The sequence below is a fragment of the Marmota marmota genome, unplaced genomic scaffold (assembly GCF_001458135.2).
Source record: "Marmota marmota marmota unplaced genomic scaffold, marMar, whole genome shotgun sequence".
NCBI classification, from domain to species: Eukaryota; Metazoa; Chordata; class Mammalia; order Rodentia; family Sciuridae; genus Marmota; species Marmota marmota.
The window spans coordinates 9,653,070-9,671,222 of NW_026000168.1; the positions used below are offsets into that span (position 1 = coordinate 9,653,070).

Genomic DNA, 18,153 nt, shown 5'->3' on the forward strand with positions numbered 1-18,153 from the left:
TTGAAAAACTGACATAAAAACAAGCTTTTCCTTCAAGTGATGAGCTCTCCAGGATCCCTAGGACTAAGGGACTTGGATGGGTTCTAACAACAGGGACCTGAGGTTGGAAGCCATCCCTCTAAGACAAGGAGCTGTCCTGGAAGTGAAGCAGCTGCTGGGTTTGACAGGACGACCGACTGAGGCATTGGCCTTGGATTTGCACTATCTACAGTGGCATTAAGAAGTAAGATCATAGTATGGCTCCTGGCAGAACAGCCTTGCTTTTTGGAATAAAAATTGTCATCAACTGCCCATATATCAAAGTTAACAACTAGCTAATGGACAAGAGAAGTCAAAATATATTTATTAACAAGAGAAAAAGTCAAAATATACTCACTATAAATATAATGATGCAAGAAATATATGCAGGTGGGAAAGTTTTCTAGCAAATAAAATACACAAAGATCACAAAGTTGTTTCTTTAAAGAAAAACAGAAAGTAGGGAATGAGAAAAGGAACCAAGGAGAGTGAACTCTGACGTGGTGGACACCAGTTTATTTGACACAGAACATGATTCGAGCATCTGATATTCCATAACCACCAGGATTTCCCAGGTCTCTGTTACAAAATACAGCATGCCCTGGATATGGTTAATCCAAGGTCTCTTTCTTCTATACACAGAGTTAAACAGGTTTCCCCATTTAATACATATTTCACATTCACCACAGGCTTTGGGGAGAGGGGTTAATAGGGCTTATAACTGCCCCTCTGAGCCAAAGGCACTTAATATTAAAAGATAAAGCACAGCAGAGTCACCCACGGACATTCCTGGTTCAGAGTACTGAACAGTAACATACCATCGTTGGTCCACGTGGGATTCATCATAACAATGTAAAAGACACCGATTTCCTTGGAAAAACAAAGTGCAGTGTGAATATAAACAACTCACCCCCCTCACCCTCTTCTGAAAATAATACTTAGAACTCTCACTTTACATGATTAGTATCACCCCAGGTTCACACACAGGAAAAAAATAGCTAAAAAATAATCTGTCATAAATTTTCACTATGCAGTAATGGTAGAATCTGATACCACTCACAGAATCTGAGAACCTCAGAGATGATGTGGTCCATCCTCTCCTTCAATACATGAGGAAACGCAGGCCCAGGCGTGCACTGTTGGCCCCGGGATCTAACCCTGTAATGGAGCCAGGGTAGGACACAGCCTCCGGAAGCCCAGTGCAAGGCCCCTGCTCTCCCCTTCCTCTTATTTAAAAGGCTCTCAAGAGTAACATACAGCGATGATCTGTCAAGATGCACCACACCATAAAGCGCATGTGCTGACACAAGCCAGCGATTTGGTCTTGCAAAACAGTTCCTTTGGCCACTGGACAGATATGTCACCCACCTCCATCTCGGGGTGGGAATTCTTTGCACAAGACTGTTCAAAGTTCTGAGGGAAGCCGAGTGCAGGTGAGAAACTGACTTCCTGGATTTGGGAAGGCTCCTCTTGGCTGTCAGTCCCTGGTGGGCAAGTGGTCGGCAGCACAGCGGAATCCCAGATTGGAGGCAGAGCTGTCGGGTGTGTTCTGGCTCCGCGCGGCACAGCGATACCTATAGCAGTAGGTCTGTGCAGAGAGGAGAGGTGACATAAGTGCTTCTGGAACCCTCAACTTAGGGCTCAGGGCTCTGAACTACACAGAGGCACCAGCTGTGGACAAGCAATGCCACCCGCAGCTGGATTTCCCCACAAAGCTTCCTCACGATGCTTGCCGGGCATGCTCTGCAAAGGGCAGCCTGCTCCAGTTAACCTCATCCACCAGTGTCATTGACCTTGTGACACACACATCAAACAAAGAAGCTGGTGTCATCATTACTCATAACAGCAAAAAAAGAAAACTATACACCCTTGGTAACTTACGGCACACTGATATGAGAGTCAGCAGCCACTGAAAATGTGTTCTTATGCAATTATTTAATCACACTGCAATTCTCATGCTGTGATGTTAAATGAAAAAGAACACTAAACAGTATATATGGTTTGACCCCCCCCCATCTGTATAAACACAGAAGCCAAAGTGTAGGGCAACTGGAAGACTTAGAACACACTACTATATGTGAGGTCCCTACATTTGAGCAATGGGGTTTCAAATTTCCTATAGTATGCATATATTAGTTTTGACATTATAATAATAAAGACAAATGGCAATCAAGAAAACATTAAGAACAACATGACAACATCACTTACAAGCCAACAGACTGCCAAAAATTAGCAAGCTTAGGAATAACACAGACAAGCAAGGCTGTGGGGAAACATTGCTTTAAAAAAAATCCTTGTGAAATTGAAATTACAGTAACTCATGGAGCGATACAGTTTTCTGTGTGTTTCGTTTATGTATAAATTGCGAAGAGCAAGGTACAAGTACATAAAGACACACAAACTCACTGAGCACCGAGTACATGCCAGGCAAGGTGCTGGGTGTATTCCTCTGTTATTTCATTTGATTACAAAGTCTGGAGACACTGAACAAGTTATTCAAGAAGACAGAGTTGACAAAGGAAGTAAGATTCCAACTCCGGTGCTTGCCTCCCCAGCAAGATTCTGCACCCCTGGAAGGAAGGGTACCACCCTCTTTTCCCACAGTACAACACACAGGTCCTGCAATGTACACACCCACACACACACACACACACACATACATTCAGGACAGCACACAGTAGGTATTCAGGGAATGAGGATAGATCACTTGATACAAACACTTCAAAAGCTCCCCGATTCCAAATATAACTAGACATAAAACTAGGATTGTTCTGTGATCCAACATAACAGTAAAAATAAACTAGCCATCCTGCACATCATGAGCACAAATTCTGAGCTGACGGGGTCAATCTCGGGTCCCTGCCAGCTGGGTCAAGACTCTGCACAAGAACCATGGAACTCATGCAAAAGAGATAATTTGTGGAAAGGAAAATAGGTCGGCATGCATAGTTAAAAAAAAAAATCTCTATTATTCTCTCTTCTCTTACAAAAGTCAAAGGCTTCTCATCTTCATAAAAATTATCTCTGAAGTTGACAGAGCAATTATTGAGAGCACTTCCACCATAAAAAGAAAGACATTTGCTTTCTGTTCTAGAGACAGAAAAACAATAGTGACTAATCTTCTCATGTTCTTTGTGGCCAGAGAGGAATATGACATATTACCTCAGGTAGACAAAGGGACAATGAATTTTAAAAAGTACTTGAAATAATAAAAAATGAAAGGCATCTATCACTATTTGACCCCAGCAGCATGGAAGCTCTCAGACATTGAGAGGTGGCCACATGAGGGGACACAGCAGAAACCTCACTCCACACGGGCTCTACCCATGGGCTGCGGGGACACAACAGCTCCCACAGATACCCCAGGGTGCCAGCAGCCATACTGCGTCAAGGATCAAGTTCCAGGGGAGACAGGCAGGCAGACAACTCTGACATTCCTTCCCCGTGACTGTGTCACATGTGTTGAGAAACAATCCAGCATTTCCTGATCACCTACTGTATGCACCGAGAGATGAGATCCAAGCCAAGGCCCAGTCCAGTCTCCTAGAGGGCACAGGCTGGTTAGGAAACAAAGAGCACACATCAAACAGCTATCAAACACGCTCGGGTTACACCACCTCATCACAGGGGTGAAAGAACTGGCCTTGCAGAAGTCAGGAGAGGCAATACTACAATATTTTGTGGAAGGCAATACTTGACCGAGGTGGGACATATATGATTGCAGCAACAGTTTTCTGACTTTGGGACACACAAGAACAGCCCAGAGCACTCGTTTAACATAGAGGTTCCTATGCCACACACCAGGAGATTCTGATTTCCTAAGTCTGGTGTGGGGCCCAAGAATCTGCGTTTGTAACAAGCTTCCTCATGGGGCACACTGTGAGTGGCCCTGATTTATAGGATTTAGAAAGGAGGAAGGAAGAAAGAGTAAGTGGAATCAACAATGACGTCAGAAGCATGAAAACGAAAAATGTCAGGCAAATTAAGAAGATGACAGCAAGACCATAACCTGGCCAAGTCACAGCATGCTTTATTTATTCATTAAATATATGACAGCTTCTAATATGCTGGATGCTATTTTAGGCATGAGGGATATAATCAGAGTAAGACAAACAAGATACCTGTTATCAGGGACCTTCCACAGGGAGTGGCTGGACAATAAAACACTGATAAACCAAAGACTATTTCTGGCAGATGTCATCTCTGAAGAAAGTGAGGAGGAGGCTGGGCTGTGGCTCAGTGGTAGAGTACTTGCCTCGCCCGTGTGAGGCATTGGGTTTGATCCTCAGCACCACATAAAAATAAATAAAATAAAGGTATTGTGTCCATCTTGAACTAAAAAGAAAGAAAGAGAAACAGGGAGAGAGGACTGAGAGTGACGGGGGCAGCTTGACCTGGTGTTCTGGAAAGAGTGCTGAGGCTGTGGCACATGAGCTGAGTTGCCCAAAGGCTTGGAGAATGGGGATAGCCATGACTGGTACAAAGATAGGTAATGATAAGAGGCAGGAAATGCAGGTGGATAAAAAGGACAGAGTCACCTTACACTACTCTCAGCACAGAGAGGAGTTTGGACTTGGTAGAAATGAAAACTGTGGTGAATTTATATTTTGCTGATTTACTCATCAGCAGGGGCAAAATCCAAAGCTCCTTAATATTTAACCTTAGGCAGAGCCTTTCAGGATCGGTTCCCTCACTGATAAAATGGAGCTATTTCCAGAATTGTTAACACACCTCACCTTTACCTTTACAAAATCATGTAAAGCACTAGGCAAATGAAGTCCTTATAACTGTTACTAACACTCTTGATCACACAAACTCACTTTGCTTGTCTTATCTGACTTCTTGGGTCACCTCCTCCTCGATAAGACAAGGGAAGCACTGGCCAGCTTTTCTTCGTCAGCCCTTAGAGATACTGTGTTTGACTGTGGGAAAGTTTTATTTTTCCATCAATGGCAAAGCTGAGTGGTATCTCCAATGCTATGATATAAGACTCTGATTTCTGTTGAATGGGTCTATTTCCATGTACTACAAAATCCAAGATTTGAGAATTCTGAAGAACTATTAGTACTCATCCAGAGCACTGTGTTGAGAAAGATTTTCCAGCCGTGCCGAAGAAAAAAAGAAATCTGTGATAGATAAAAAAAAAAACTTCTACCATGGCCATATTTGAAGGAAAAATAATTCCTTCTTTTTTAAAAAAAAAAAAAGTACATAGGGCTGGAGATGTGGCTCAAGCAGTAGCGCGCTGGCCTGGCATGCGTGCGGCCCGGGTTCGATCCTCAGTACCACATACAAACAAAGATGTTGTGTCTGCCGAAAACTAAAATAAATAAATAAATGAAAAAGGCCAAGTTGGCTTATTATTTAAAAAAAAAAAAAGTACATAAAAAGTTTGACAGAAAACCATCAAATGGCAGGGCACAGTGGCACACACCTGTGATCCCAGAGGCTCTGAAGGCTGAGGCAGGAGAATCGAAAGTTCGAAGCCAGCCTCAGCAACTTAACAAAGCCCTAAGCAACTTAGCAAGACCCTGTCTCAAAATGAAAAATAAAAATGGCTCGGGATATGGCTCAGTGGTTAGGCACCCGTGGGTTCAATTCCCATTACAAAAATAAAAAGAAAAGAATACCATCAATAGTAGAAAACTATCAATAGATTTCTTTAGGAAGAAGATGGATGATTTTTGTTATTTTCACTTTTATCTTTATATTCATTTTCTCATGTTTATGCAAAAAAATTTTTGCTAATACAAAGAAAAGCTTAAAAAAAGGACAGTAAAGAACTTAATCCTAAAAACAAGTCTCACTGCAATAAACCTTGAGAGCCCAGGTTCATTACCTGTGAAGAGTCAATTCCCACCATCATTCCATTTCAAATGCACTCATTCACTCTGCAAATATTTATTAATACGCTGCTCATTTTAAATGTTAATAACAAGCAACTAATAGAGCAGACAATTAGAAGAGTAAATGGCCTGATTATAAATGCCCTCACTGCTCTTTCTTGTTTTTCCTAACTCTACTTTTAGCACTTTCACTTTTAAAATGTGGCTGAAAAATGGGTCATTCTATTAATTAAGAACAGGAGTAGTAGGAAGGGCCTGTTTCAGCCCCATTTCATCAAAATAGCTAATTACTCTGTGAAATTGATCTCCATATCTGTGCTAAGAATTTGACCCGGGACTCAGAAAATCAATCCCTTTAAGATAATGACTTAGCAGCCTTGGGGCTCTGCAGTCAAGTGGGACCATAATATTGCTCTTAGGAGGGAAAGGTTATTTTTAAGGTAATTGCAGCACGTCTGGAATAAAACCTTCTAGGGAACCATGCCCCACCACCCAGGTCTCTGGATTTCCCACCTACAGCTCTTCTAATTGACACCAGACCAGCTCCTTTGCTCACCATCTTGGTGGGTGGGTGGGTGGGTAAGCATTTCCTCATGGACTGCTCTGAAGACCCCGGAGGTTCAATCTAACACCACCAACAATCACAAAACTAGTATTTCTCAAATACCTACTATGAAAACTGTTCTAATAACCTCAAATGTATTCACTCAATTAATCCTCTCAATCATCGTATGAGGAAGGAATTATTTGTATCTGCATTATATACAAGAGGAAAAATGGAGGTTGAGATGTTAACAGTGTCCCCCTATGGTCACACTGCTTCACAAGCATGGATCCAGGATTCTAGCCAACTGTATCCCATCTCCACCTCTGCTCCTAACTCACATTCTTCTGTATCACGGTTTCTATGCCCTCATCTCCTCACTAAAGTTGTACTTTAGACAGATTTTCAGAAAGTTATGGAGGTCATCAGAGTTCACTTTCCCAGGCAAACTAGCTGTGGCCCAGGATCAAAAGTAAGCTATCTTCTGTGAAAGGTAATTTTTCTCCTCTTTCTCTTTTGCTTTGCTTTTTGAGACTATGTTGCCCAAGCTGGCCTTGAGTCCCAGTCAACAGCTGGGATTAGAAGCCCATCACAGAGCCTGGCTCTAAGCAAGGTAATAATAAAAAGTAAATTATATTTTTCTTCCTTCTTATTGAATTCCTTTCTTTTATTGATTTGTCAGCTATGTCATGACAATATTTCTAGAATTCTAACTATTTAGGAGTTTGGTTTTGGTTCCTTCTTCAAAACAGAAGAGGTAAAACAATTTAATTATAATAAAGATAATGATTCAGGATAAAGATGAGAGGAGTAACGTGTGTGCGTGCATGTGTGTGTGTGTGTTTACTGGAGACTGAACCCAAGGTCTTGAACATGGAGGGCAACCACTCTACCACTGAACTGAATCCTCAACCCTCTTTGTTTTTTAATTCAACACAGGGTCTCACTAAATTGCCCAGGCTGGCCTTAAACTTGAGATACTCCTGTTTCAGCCTCCCAAGTAGCTAAGACTGTTAAGATTTATGTTTTCGTTTTTATCAAAGTTAAACCTGCAATGCAACAAAGTCATATTTACTGTTTCCCGTGTATAATGGAGTCATCTTAAGTTAGGGAAATGTCAGATGGAGCCATCTTAAATTAGGGAGTCGTGATCAGAATGGAGCCATTTTAAAAATTCTCTAACAGGTACCTAATCACAACTAGGCCCTGGTCCATGCCCACCCCAATTTTAAAATTAGCTAATTGTGTAGACTGTACCCCCAAACTCTTCCTATCAGGAGCAAGCGGCAGTACCTTATTAGGGTAAACCCTGGTGGACTGCTTGCGCAGGCGTGCTTGCTCCCTGGTTTCCCCTTTGGAGGGCACCCTTCTGCAGAAGGAGCTCTGCCAACCCACTTCCCAGCATGTGTTTGGTTTCCTCTGGCACTAAACATTACTAAACTTTTACCAAGTACTTAGATATGCTGTCCCATTTATTCCTCATAAAACCTCAGAGTAACTGTGATTATAATATGCCTCTTCCAAATATGAAAACAGAAGATTGGAATTTGCCCGAGGTCACATACCTAGCAAGCAACCATTGTGGATCTCCAACCCAGATCTAATTCCATAATTCACTTCTTAATCATTTTGTAAAAGCTGCCACTCTTAATCTGGTGGAAAGGCTAACATTGCTGTTTTCCTAAATTCATTGAAATAACCACAAAAACCTATATTATGTACGATTTACTGGCCAAGATCATGGTATTGCCATTTTTCTCTGGAAAAGGCTGTGATTCCAATAAGTTTTGTTATTCTCTATTCTCTTCTTCTGAGGATACTCCCATCACTCTGAGCCTGACTAAATTAAAACTTACACTTCAGGTGGACTAAGAAAAGTTTAAGTTATATAAATAAAAACTTTAAATCCACCACTATTTTTATTTAATTTATTTATTTTTGGTACTGGGACTGAACCTAGGGGCACTTAACCATTGAGCCACATCCCCAGCCCTTTTTATATTTTATTTTGAGACAGGGTCTTGCTATGTTGCTTAGAGTCTTGCTAAGTTGCTGAGGCTGGCTTTAAATTTGTGCACTTCCTGCCTCAACCTCCCAAGCCACTGGGATTACAGATCACACCTGGCTTACCACTATTTAAACAAAGACTTCTAGCTAATAAATTAAAGGAGAGTGATAAAAATTAATTAGTCCAAAAAAGACAAATAAGAACAAAAAAAGTAACAAAAAAACAGATGAGACAAAGAGAAAAACAAATATCAAGAAAGCACATTTAAATCACCCATATCAATAATCACAATAAATATAACTGACCTAAATACCACAATTAAAAGGCATATTGTGCCAATTAATTCAATAACTTGAATAAAATGGACAAATTTCTTTACAGTTACAACTTATCAGAACTTAATTGAGTAGAAACACCCTATATAACCCATCTATTAAATAAATTAAATTTATAGCAACAACTTGTTATGGTTTGAACGTGGTTTCAGTGTCCCTCAAGACTTCATGTGTTGAAATTTAATCCCCATTGTAAGGTATTAAGAAGATGGAAATGTAACCCCACTAGTATTTAGAGGTGGGGCCTTTGAGAGTGATTAGGATTAGATAATGTCATTAGGTAAAGACCTCATGATTAAATCTTGGGTGTTTTATAAGAAGGAGGAGAAAGACCAGCACACACACATATATGCCCCACATATAGACCCCCATATCTTGCCTTTGGATGCCCTGCACCACTCAGAGTAAGAAGGCCTTCACCAGATATGGCCCCTTGACCTTGGACCTCCAGAACCATAAAGCAAAATAAACATCTTTTCTTTAAAAGTAAGTCTGCCTCAGGTATTTCATTATCATAATGAAAAAAAAAAAAAAAAGACTGATACACAACTCCAAGCCCAAATATCTTCACTGGGGAATTTCATCAAACATTTCAAGAAGAAAAAATATTATTTTATATGAACTCTTTCTGAAAATTAAAAGAGTTCATTCACTCTATGAACACAGCAATTCCTTGTACTAAAACCAGATAAGGATATCAGAAGAAAACAATAGACCTATACAAACCACAAACTAGATGCAAAAATGGTCAACATGTTAGCAAACTGAGTCCAAACTACCTAAAAAGGATAACACACCATGACAAAGTGGGATGTATCCTAGGAATGTAAGTAGAGTTTAATAAGTAAAAATCAGTTAGTATAAGTCATCATATTAACATAATGAAAAGCCCAGACAGTTACCTCAATAGATGCAGAAAAAGCATCCATTGCTAATTCACATCTATTGCTAATTTAAAACAAAAACAAAACAACACAAATAAACTAGGTACAGAAACAAGCATTCTCACTCCAGTAAAGAACATCATGAAAAAACTGGAGCTAATACCATGCCTTATTTAAAAAAAAAACTGAAATTTATTTCCCAAGATCAAGAATGAGATGTGTATAAATGTCTGCTTTACCATATCTATTCAATATTATCCTGGAAATTCTAGATGATGTAATATACAAGAAAAAATTATAATAGGCATCCAGATTAAAAATGAAAACTGTCTATTCACTAATCATATGATCACTTTTGTAAAAAATCTAATAAAATCCATAAAAACATTACTAGAACTAATAGAGTTTAGCAAGGTTGAGGAGAACTCAAGATGAATACACAAAAAACAGTTATACCACATAAGTACATTTTATAAAAGTATATATTAAGTTAAAAGATATTTTTAAAAGTCAACTGGGGGGCTGGGGATGTCATTCAGTGGAAGAACATGGAACTGATATATTTTACTGTTCTTTACTTATTTAAAATGTTTGCTTGTTTTATAATCTTAATCTTCCCTACTGATTCTTGATAGAATAATCTGGTTCCTAATTATTCAGATTAAATAGACTCTCAATTAAGAAAAGTGCCAGATGTCAGAGACATAACTGGTGGTTTTCGGGTTTTAAGACTACAAAGAGACATTCACCTATTTTCCATGAAAGTCTGATTCCCCAACAAGAAGACTGAAATATACTTGTAGTAACAATTTTAATAAGATAAACAATCTGGAACTAAAGACTGTGATATGTATATGAACAAATAAATATATTAGAACACATGTGGTGATGCTTTTAATTTTAAATTAAAAACAGGATTTTAAGGTGGACCCACCGATAGACCCAGCTATTCAGAAGGCTAAGGCAGGAGGATCACTTGAGCCCAGAAATTTGAGGCCAGCCTGGGCTATATAGAGGAACATCTATCTCAAAAATAAATAAACAAATAAAATAAAAAGGCTTTTATGAAGCTAAAAATGTCTGCTTCTTGTTATAATTGTAGGTGTAAATAATATATTGAAGTCAATTCTATGAACTTCCACCTGAATCAATGGATTAAAATTCTAAGTTAGGGGCTGGGGATGTGACTCAAGTGGTAGTGTACTTGCCTAGCATGCATGAGGCACTAGGTTTGATTCTCAGCACTATATAAAAAATAAAATAAAGATATTGTGTCCACCTAAAAAACTAAAAAATAAATATTAAAAAAAATTCTAAGTTAAAATGCAGAAGGCACATTTACTGCAAACTCACACCTGTACATAATCTAGATAGATTCTCTTTAGGACAGCAGTTCCCAACCTTCGCTGTAGATTTTCAATGCCTAGAAAGCTTTAAAAAATCCTGATATCCATGTAACACCCCAGAAAAATCAAATTAGACGGGGTCTGTGGGGTTGGGGACAGGCATCATCACTTTTTAATAGATCTCAGGTGATTCCAAAGTGAAATAAAGTTTGAGCACTAAGACTTCAGGGCAAAGTTTGCTAGTGCTTCCATTATCAAATTAGTAACTTAATTTAGAGCCATTATACGTAGTTTTAAGTCTCTAACAGCCTGTCTTGAGTAACTTACTGTGCAAAGCTTCTTAGCAATAACCATCTTCTTATAGGGACAGAGATAGAAGCTAAAATTCTATGACTTGAAGAAAAAAGGGAGGAGATAGGATTCAATTTCAAAATGCTTCACCGAGTTTACCCAAGAAAACACAAAGTCACTCAGACTAACCAAGAACTGTCAGCTTGGACTATGAAATTAAGCCCAACCAGCAGATGTGCTCTCAAACAAAATGACAGAATGACACTTATCTCACAAGGCACATCTTTACATCTGGAGTGCTTCCATTCTGGTATACCTCGAACACCACCCACTTAAAACTCTCACCCAAATCTTATCAGAGAAATTTATAGAAGGCTCAAATATTAAGGATGTAGTTGTAGAACTTGCAGGTGAGAAAATATACTAAGCCCACCTTGACACGTGAGACATCAAAGGCCTCCTATAGAATTTGGTTAATAGGCACTCAAAACCTCTACCTCTGCTTCTGCCACTTCTCTCCATGCCTGTGACCAAACTTGACACAACTCTCCTACTTGTGTTCTGGTTTCAGTGGAGATAGGTATGTATGAGCAGAAGTGAGTTTGGGGCTATTTCTATAATGGATCCATAAACTGCCAAAACAAAACTTAGTGACATACTTACCTTATGGCACATGTAGGAACCACCTTTCTTCACTCGGTCTTTCCCAGAAGGAGGGCCTTTCTAAGGATAAAGAGAAAAAAACTCCGTTAGTCCAGACAACATGGGTGCCCCTCACACAGTGGAGAGTCCATTTGGGTTCATCTGGCCATCTTGAGTTTACTTCAACTCTTCATATGCATTTATTTCTACCTGGGCATTGCACCTGTATCCTCGCACCTTCCCAAATGCTCACAATCCCAAATGCCCTCCCACTGTCTTCTAAATTGCATGTCAAGTTCCCACTCTTTGAGAAGTCTTTGTGACTATAGGGAGCAATCCCCTCCCTAATCCCATTTCTAGCCTAGATGCCTGGATACAAAGCCCTTTGGAAACATCTCTTGCCTTCTCAATACTGACATGCAAATTTATCCTGCATTATAATTGGTTTGTTCAACCAGAAGGCAAGATTTTTTGCATTATATGTTGTTATAATTCCACTCTGCAATACCCAATAAACCCATTGCCAATTTAATAAATTTTTTATTATTGAGGCCTAACTTATAAAGAGTAAAAAACACTTTTTTTTTTTTAGACCAGAGATTGAACCCAGGGGCACTTAACTACTGAGCCACAACCCCAGGCCTTTTTATTTTTATTTTCAGATAGGGTCTCACTAAGTTGCTTATAGCCTTGCTAAATTGCTGAGGCTAGTCTTGAACTTGTGATCCTGCTGCCTCAGCCTACACCAAATCACTGGGATTACAGGCATACACCAACACACCCAGTTAAAATCACTCCTTTTAAAACACAGTATCAATGAGTTTTGACAACTATATACAGCCACATAACATAATCAAAAATAAAGAATATAGTATCTTTAAAAAATAGATTTGTAGAGTGTCAACTCTGAATGAGGCACAGTTCTGAGCACTTTGCAAATATTAACTCACGTGGCCCCACAACCACTCTGCAGGTAGGTTAGGTAAGTGGCAGAGTGGGATTCACACCCAGACAACCCTGCTCCAGGGTCCATGCTCCCAATCACTCTGCCTTGCTCCCAGTTAGCAACCCAAACTAAAGCAAATTGGGGACAGCGTAAAAGGAGGCAAGAAGGAGAAGTGACTATCACTAAATTAGGATCCAGATTCTAGAAAGAGCGTCTGATAACAGGGCAAGGCAAATGAAGATCCGGCAGCTTCCACTGCCAGATTAAATGCCTCAGTACCAGGAAAGCTGTGCAAAGGACATCTGAGAAGTACCAACAAGCTCCTCTGAGCCAGAGCCCCTTAGAGGAGCAGGCTGGGGTAACGATATCTTTGCTTTTGCTTTGATCTTCAAAAAGACAACTAATAGCACAGCCTTCTGCTCTGTTTATTGAAAACAAGAGAAGCTGGACAACCCTCTTCCTGTCTTGATCTCCCTATTTCTTGTCAACAACCTATTGTCAAGGGCCATTGCATAAGTGGCAAAAGTTACAAGAACCACATTTTCTCCAAGTATGGCTGATGTAGCTGTCCTGTGAATGTAACGTGTGGGCAGAAGTGCATGTTTTCTTCTAAGTATTTCCAGACACTCAGAAACTGTCGCAGGCAAAGTCACTGGCTCTTCATTATTCATCTACCGGGTCACGGTATTTCCAAGGCATTAAGGGCTTAATGTTAAATTAATAAACTTTATTGATTATAATAGGCAAGTGGAAAATATAGAAAGCTACATGCAAAAATAAGGACTAGCATCACAGCTTTCTTTCCAGGAATATCCCAAACCTGACAGACATCACAGCAGAATCCTCTGGTGAGTTTACTATATAAAAGCAAGACATACACCAGAGCATAAATGGAAGTATTCACACCCGTGTATCTGTCCCATAAAATGATCACACTCTCTTGGATTAAACTTGATTGCAAATTCTTTTTTTTTTAGTTGTAGATGAACATAATATCTTTATTTTATTTATTTATTTTTATGTGGTGCAGAGGATTGCGCCCAGTGCCTCACACATGCTAGGCGAGCGCTCTACCACTGAGCCATAACACCAACCCTTGATTGGAAATTTTTGAATCACACTACTTCAGCTGGTTCTCCAAATGCTGTGACCATGTACTGAATGACAGATTAATTCTGATTGAAGCCTCACCATATCTGCTAGTATGCAAGATTAAATTCTTCCGTCAAGATACATCTAAGAACAAGGAGCTGATTTGCCAACAGGAAGATCTGAGAACATATTCCAATAACCCAAGGCTGCAATCGATCAATGAGACACTCATCTCAGTGACAGCACTACTGAGAGTCATCCCATGTTGATTTGATAGCAGCAGTTAACACTATTCAGCTGGTTGCTATAAATAAGACTATTTTTGCTGGAAAACGACTTGACGTAAGATTAGCCACAACTGTCGGAAATGCTTACCACTTTGCCAAAAGGCAGAAAAATTACTAGGAGGATGGACTAGATTGAACAGAGTTCCAAAAATTCAGGGTCACTCAGAGCCTTAAAAGTTGTGAATTATTTTACTACTCTACTAATGAAGATTTTTCTAATCTTCATTAATCTTTTCAAAGAACCAGCTCTTTGTGTCACTGATTCTCCCCTGATTCTTGTGTTTTCAATTTCATTGATTTCTGCTCTTTTATTATTTCCTTCTTTTTGCTTATTTTGGGCTTAGTTTGCTCTTCTTTCAAAGCTTTCCCTCTTTTCCTTTTTTTTTTTCCTCTTTTGGTGCTGGGCACTGAACCACGGCTAAGCACCTGGTGACCTTTCCTCTTTTGTAATGTATACATGCACTGCTACAAATTTCCTGATTAGTGCTGCTTTTATCAAGTCTTGCAAATTCTCATGTTGTATTTCCCTTTTCCTTCCATTCAATCTATGGCTTGATTTGCCTTGAACTTCCTTTATGACCCAAGGATTAGAAGTACATTGCTTAGTTTCCATGTGTTGGGAGAGTTTCCTATTGCATTTGTTATTGATTTCTAGTTGGATTTTATTGTGGTTAGAAAACACATCCTATGTGACTTCCATTTTTAAAACTTTTCTTAGTGAGTTCATTTTATGGTATATGATATGATCTATCCTGGTACACATCCCATGAGCACTTAAAAAGAATGGGTATTATACTATTGCAGGGTAAACTGTTCTAGAAATGTCAAATAAATAGATCCTGTTGGTTGATAGTATTTTTGAATTCTTCTATATACTTGCTAATTTTCTAATTGTTACCATTAATTGTTGAGAAAGGGGAACTAAAGTCTCCAACTATTCTTGTGGATTATTCTACTTTTCCTATTTTGTCTTTGCTTCTCATGTTTCAGTTATATTCATTAGGCCATAATATTACTATGTCCTCTTGGTGGAATAACCATTTTGTCATTAGATAATGTCCTTCTCTGACTAGTAATTTTCTTTGCTTTGAAGTCTTCTTTAAATGCTATTAATATAGCCATTTCTGCTTTCCTATGAGTAATGTTTGCATAATATCTTATTCCATCATTTCGTTTTCAGTTTGTTTCTATCTCTATACATGAAGTGAGTTTTTTTTTTTTTGTAGATAGTGTATTATTGGACTTGTCTTTTAATGTATTTAGACCATGTACTTTTAATATAATTATTGATGTTAAGACTTACATTTGTGATTTTATTTCATTTTTTGCTTCCCATCTGTTACCTATTCTTTCTCCTGCCTTCCTTTGGGTATCTTCAAACAATATTTTGTTCAAGAATTCCAATTTTATTTTTACTATAGGGCTTTTCAGTGTATCCCTTTGTATAGCTTTTTTTTTTTTTTTTGTAGTTGTAGATGGACAACATGCCTTTATTTGTTTGTTTTTATGTATTGCTGAGGATCGAACCCAGTGCCTCCCGCATGCAAGGCAACCGCTGTACCGCTAAGCTACCACCCCAGCCCTTGTGTAGCATTTTTAACAGTTACTCTAGGAATCTGGATGCACGCATCATACCACAGATATAACTGGTAAAATGACACAGTTAATGGATGGTTTGTTTGTTTGTTTTTTCAGCCCTTTGATTATGTCACACCACTAACTTCTGGTCTCTGTTGTTTCTGATAAAAAATAATAATTAATCACCTTATTATTGCTCTATATATAATTATTTTTTTCTTATTACATTCAAGATTTTCTCTATCTCCCAACAGATATATTCTTCTTTAGTTCTTTAAATATATTAGTTGCTTTTATTTTTTTCTTTTTTGGAGATAAGGTATGCTATATTGCCCAGAATGGCCTCAAACTCCTGGGGCTCAAGCAATCCTGCTGCCTTACACTCCCAAGTCACTGGGACTACAAGCACATGATTCAGACTGGCCTTATGTTAGCTGCTTTTAAGTCTTTGTTAGATCCAACATCTGGGACTACTGAGAGTCAGCTTCCATTTTAATAATCTTTTCCTTAGTATAAGTCACACTTAAGTGACAGTCTGCATGTTCATCACATATTAGCTGAAAAGTGAGTACTTATGACGTTCCTACATATAAAATGCAGTGTGGTGTGTGTGTGTATGTGTAGATCAATACATATAACAGCAACTTTGGACTGTTTTTTTTTTTTCCTGAATTTTTCTGAAGGACGTTGTTTTAATAACTTACCTGAATATAAACTGTGTACTCTGTTTTTTCATCATCTTGCAACCATTGGTGGCTCCGCTCAAATTTTTTATTTTCCAACCTGGCTCCCTTGAGGCCATACCCGTGCTGCATACTTTAATGTTTGGCCAATTACTTAGGCACAGGTTCTGCTAAAACTCCTTGAGCCCATGAGGCTCCCACCCTTTGTCAACTAATAAGGAATAGCATTCAAAATGTGAGTCATCTCAAGTCCCCCCTGCCTTCACCTTGCTTGACTCTCCTGGGTCTTCCCCACCTTACATTTAGCAATAACTGAAGATGGATGGCTGATCCTAGCAAAGCTTATCCCTTTAAGGTCTCTTACTTCCATGATCTCCCTTTTAAGTATCTGGTTGGTCCTCTACCCATTCCACGTCAGAACTGCTAACTTGGGTGAGTCATGCTGCAGGATTTCAGAGAACATTCTGAGGTGAAGCTGATGACTTTAGCTAACAAAGCCACACATTTTCAGTGCCCACTCCCTCCATCCCGAGTCAACACTACCACCCTTGGCTGTAAGGCAAATGGTTTTTACCACCATCCCAAACTGGCGAAGCTACAATTTATTTTTGCAGACAGAGGATTTGAGATTAGTCCCAGGCAAGAATGTCAGGTACTCCCATCCATTCTTGCCCAAAGTTCTACAAGTTTCTAAAGAATAAACACATCTCAATTTTTTCTCTCTTTAGTAGATTTCCAGTGCCATGTTTGTTTTCTGTATTAGGAATCACTTGACCTCTTCATATTGTAGTTACTGAAATAAGGACCCAACCAAAAATATCCAGATCCCCCAACAAGTATGGAACTTGTTGAAATCCTCATTTTCGACATGCCAATTAGAGAAAAACATTCATCAGATATTAAGGAAATTTGAATGCTGACTGAGCATTTGGTAATATTAAAGATTTACTGTTAAACTTTTTTGAGATTTGATAATGCCACAAGAGCTGTTTACTTTTTTAAAAAGCATACTGAAGTTTTTTTAGGAAAAAAATTTCAAACGACATTTGGGATTTGTTTTAAAATAACCCAAAGGTGTTAGATTAAACTAAAGTGGATAATTATTAATGTGACAGCTTTACAATGTGTCACCTTGGCTAGAATGAACCTCATATCCCCGAATTCTCTCTCATTTGTTTCTGTTTCTGATGAGGGTGACCTACAGGAAACATTTACTGGAAAAGCTGGGAGAGAAGAAAAGTAGCAGCCATGGTGTTTTTATGCTCAGGAGACTGATATGAGGACACCAGGCTGTCCTACAGCTCCTGCTACCCTGCTCTGGCTCCTCCTTTGGCTTTTGTGACTCTGGGGCAGGTGTAGTCTGAGCCCTGGGATGAAGAACAGCAGCTTCGTGTACATGAACCCACATCATCAAGGCTAAAGCCTTGGTTCCAATCCACCTGGATGGACTTGAGGGCATGTTTACAAAGTTCAGTTCACCTCTGCTCCCCCACTGGACATCACCTTTCTTTCCAACTGTTTTCTGCCCAGACCTCAAGTCCCTGCACTAGAGTACAGTCACTGTATAAGATGACCACTCTGTAACAGATTCTGCGTTTCAGACACCTATGTGACTGAATCATGGCTGGCAGAGTGAACAGTCATTAAGCTGAT

General features: G+C 39.1%; 1 protein-coding gene across 2 annotated transcripts in view; it reads right to left on the minus strand.

The window, feature by feature from the left end:
• Positions 1-514: 514 nt before the first annotated feature.
• Sumf1 (sulfatase modifying factor 1) overlaps positions 515-18,153 on the minus strand; it is an 83,061-nt gene continuing 65,422 nt past the window's right edge. For both annotated transcript variants that reach the window (XM_048787036.1, XM_015494945.2), the window contains 2 exons: positions 11,936-11,995; positions 515-1,606 (listed from right to left, as the gene is read on the minus strand). In XM_048787036.1, the coding sequence (XP_048642993.1) occupies positions 1,496-1,606; positions 11,936-11,995 (171 nt within the window). In that variant the 3' untranslated portion in view covers positions 515-1,495. The remainder of the gene's footprint in view (positions 1,607-11,935; positions 11,996-18,153) is intronic.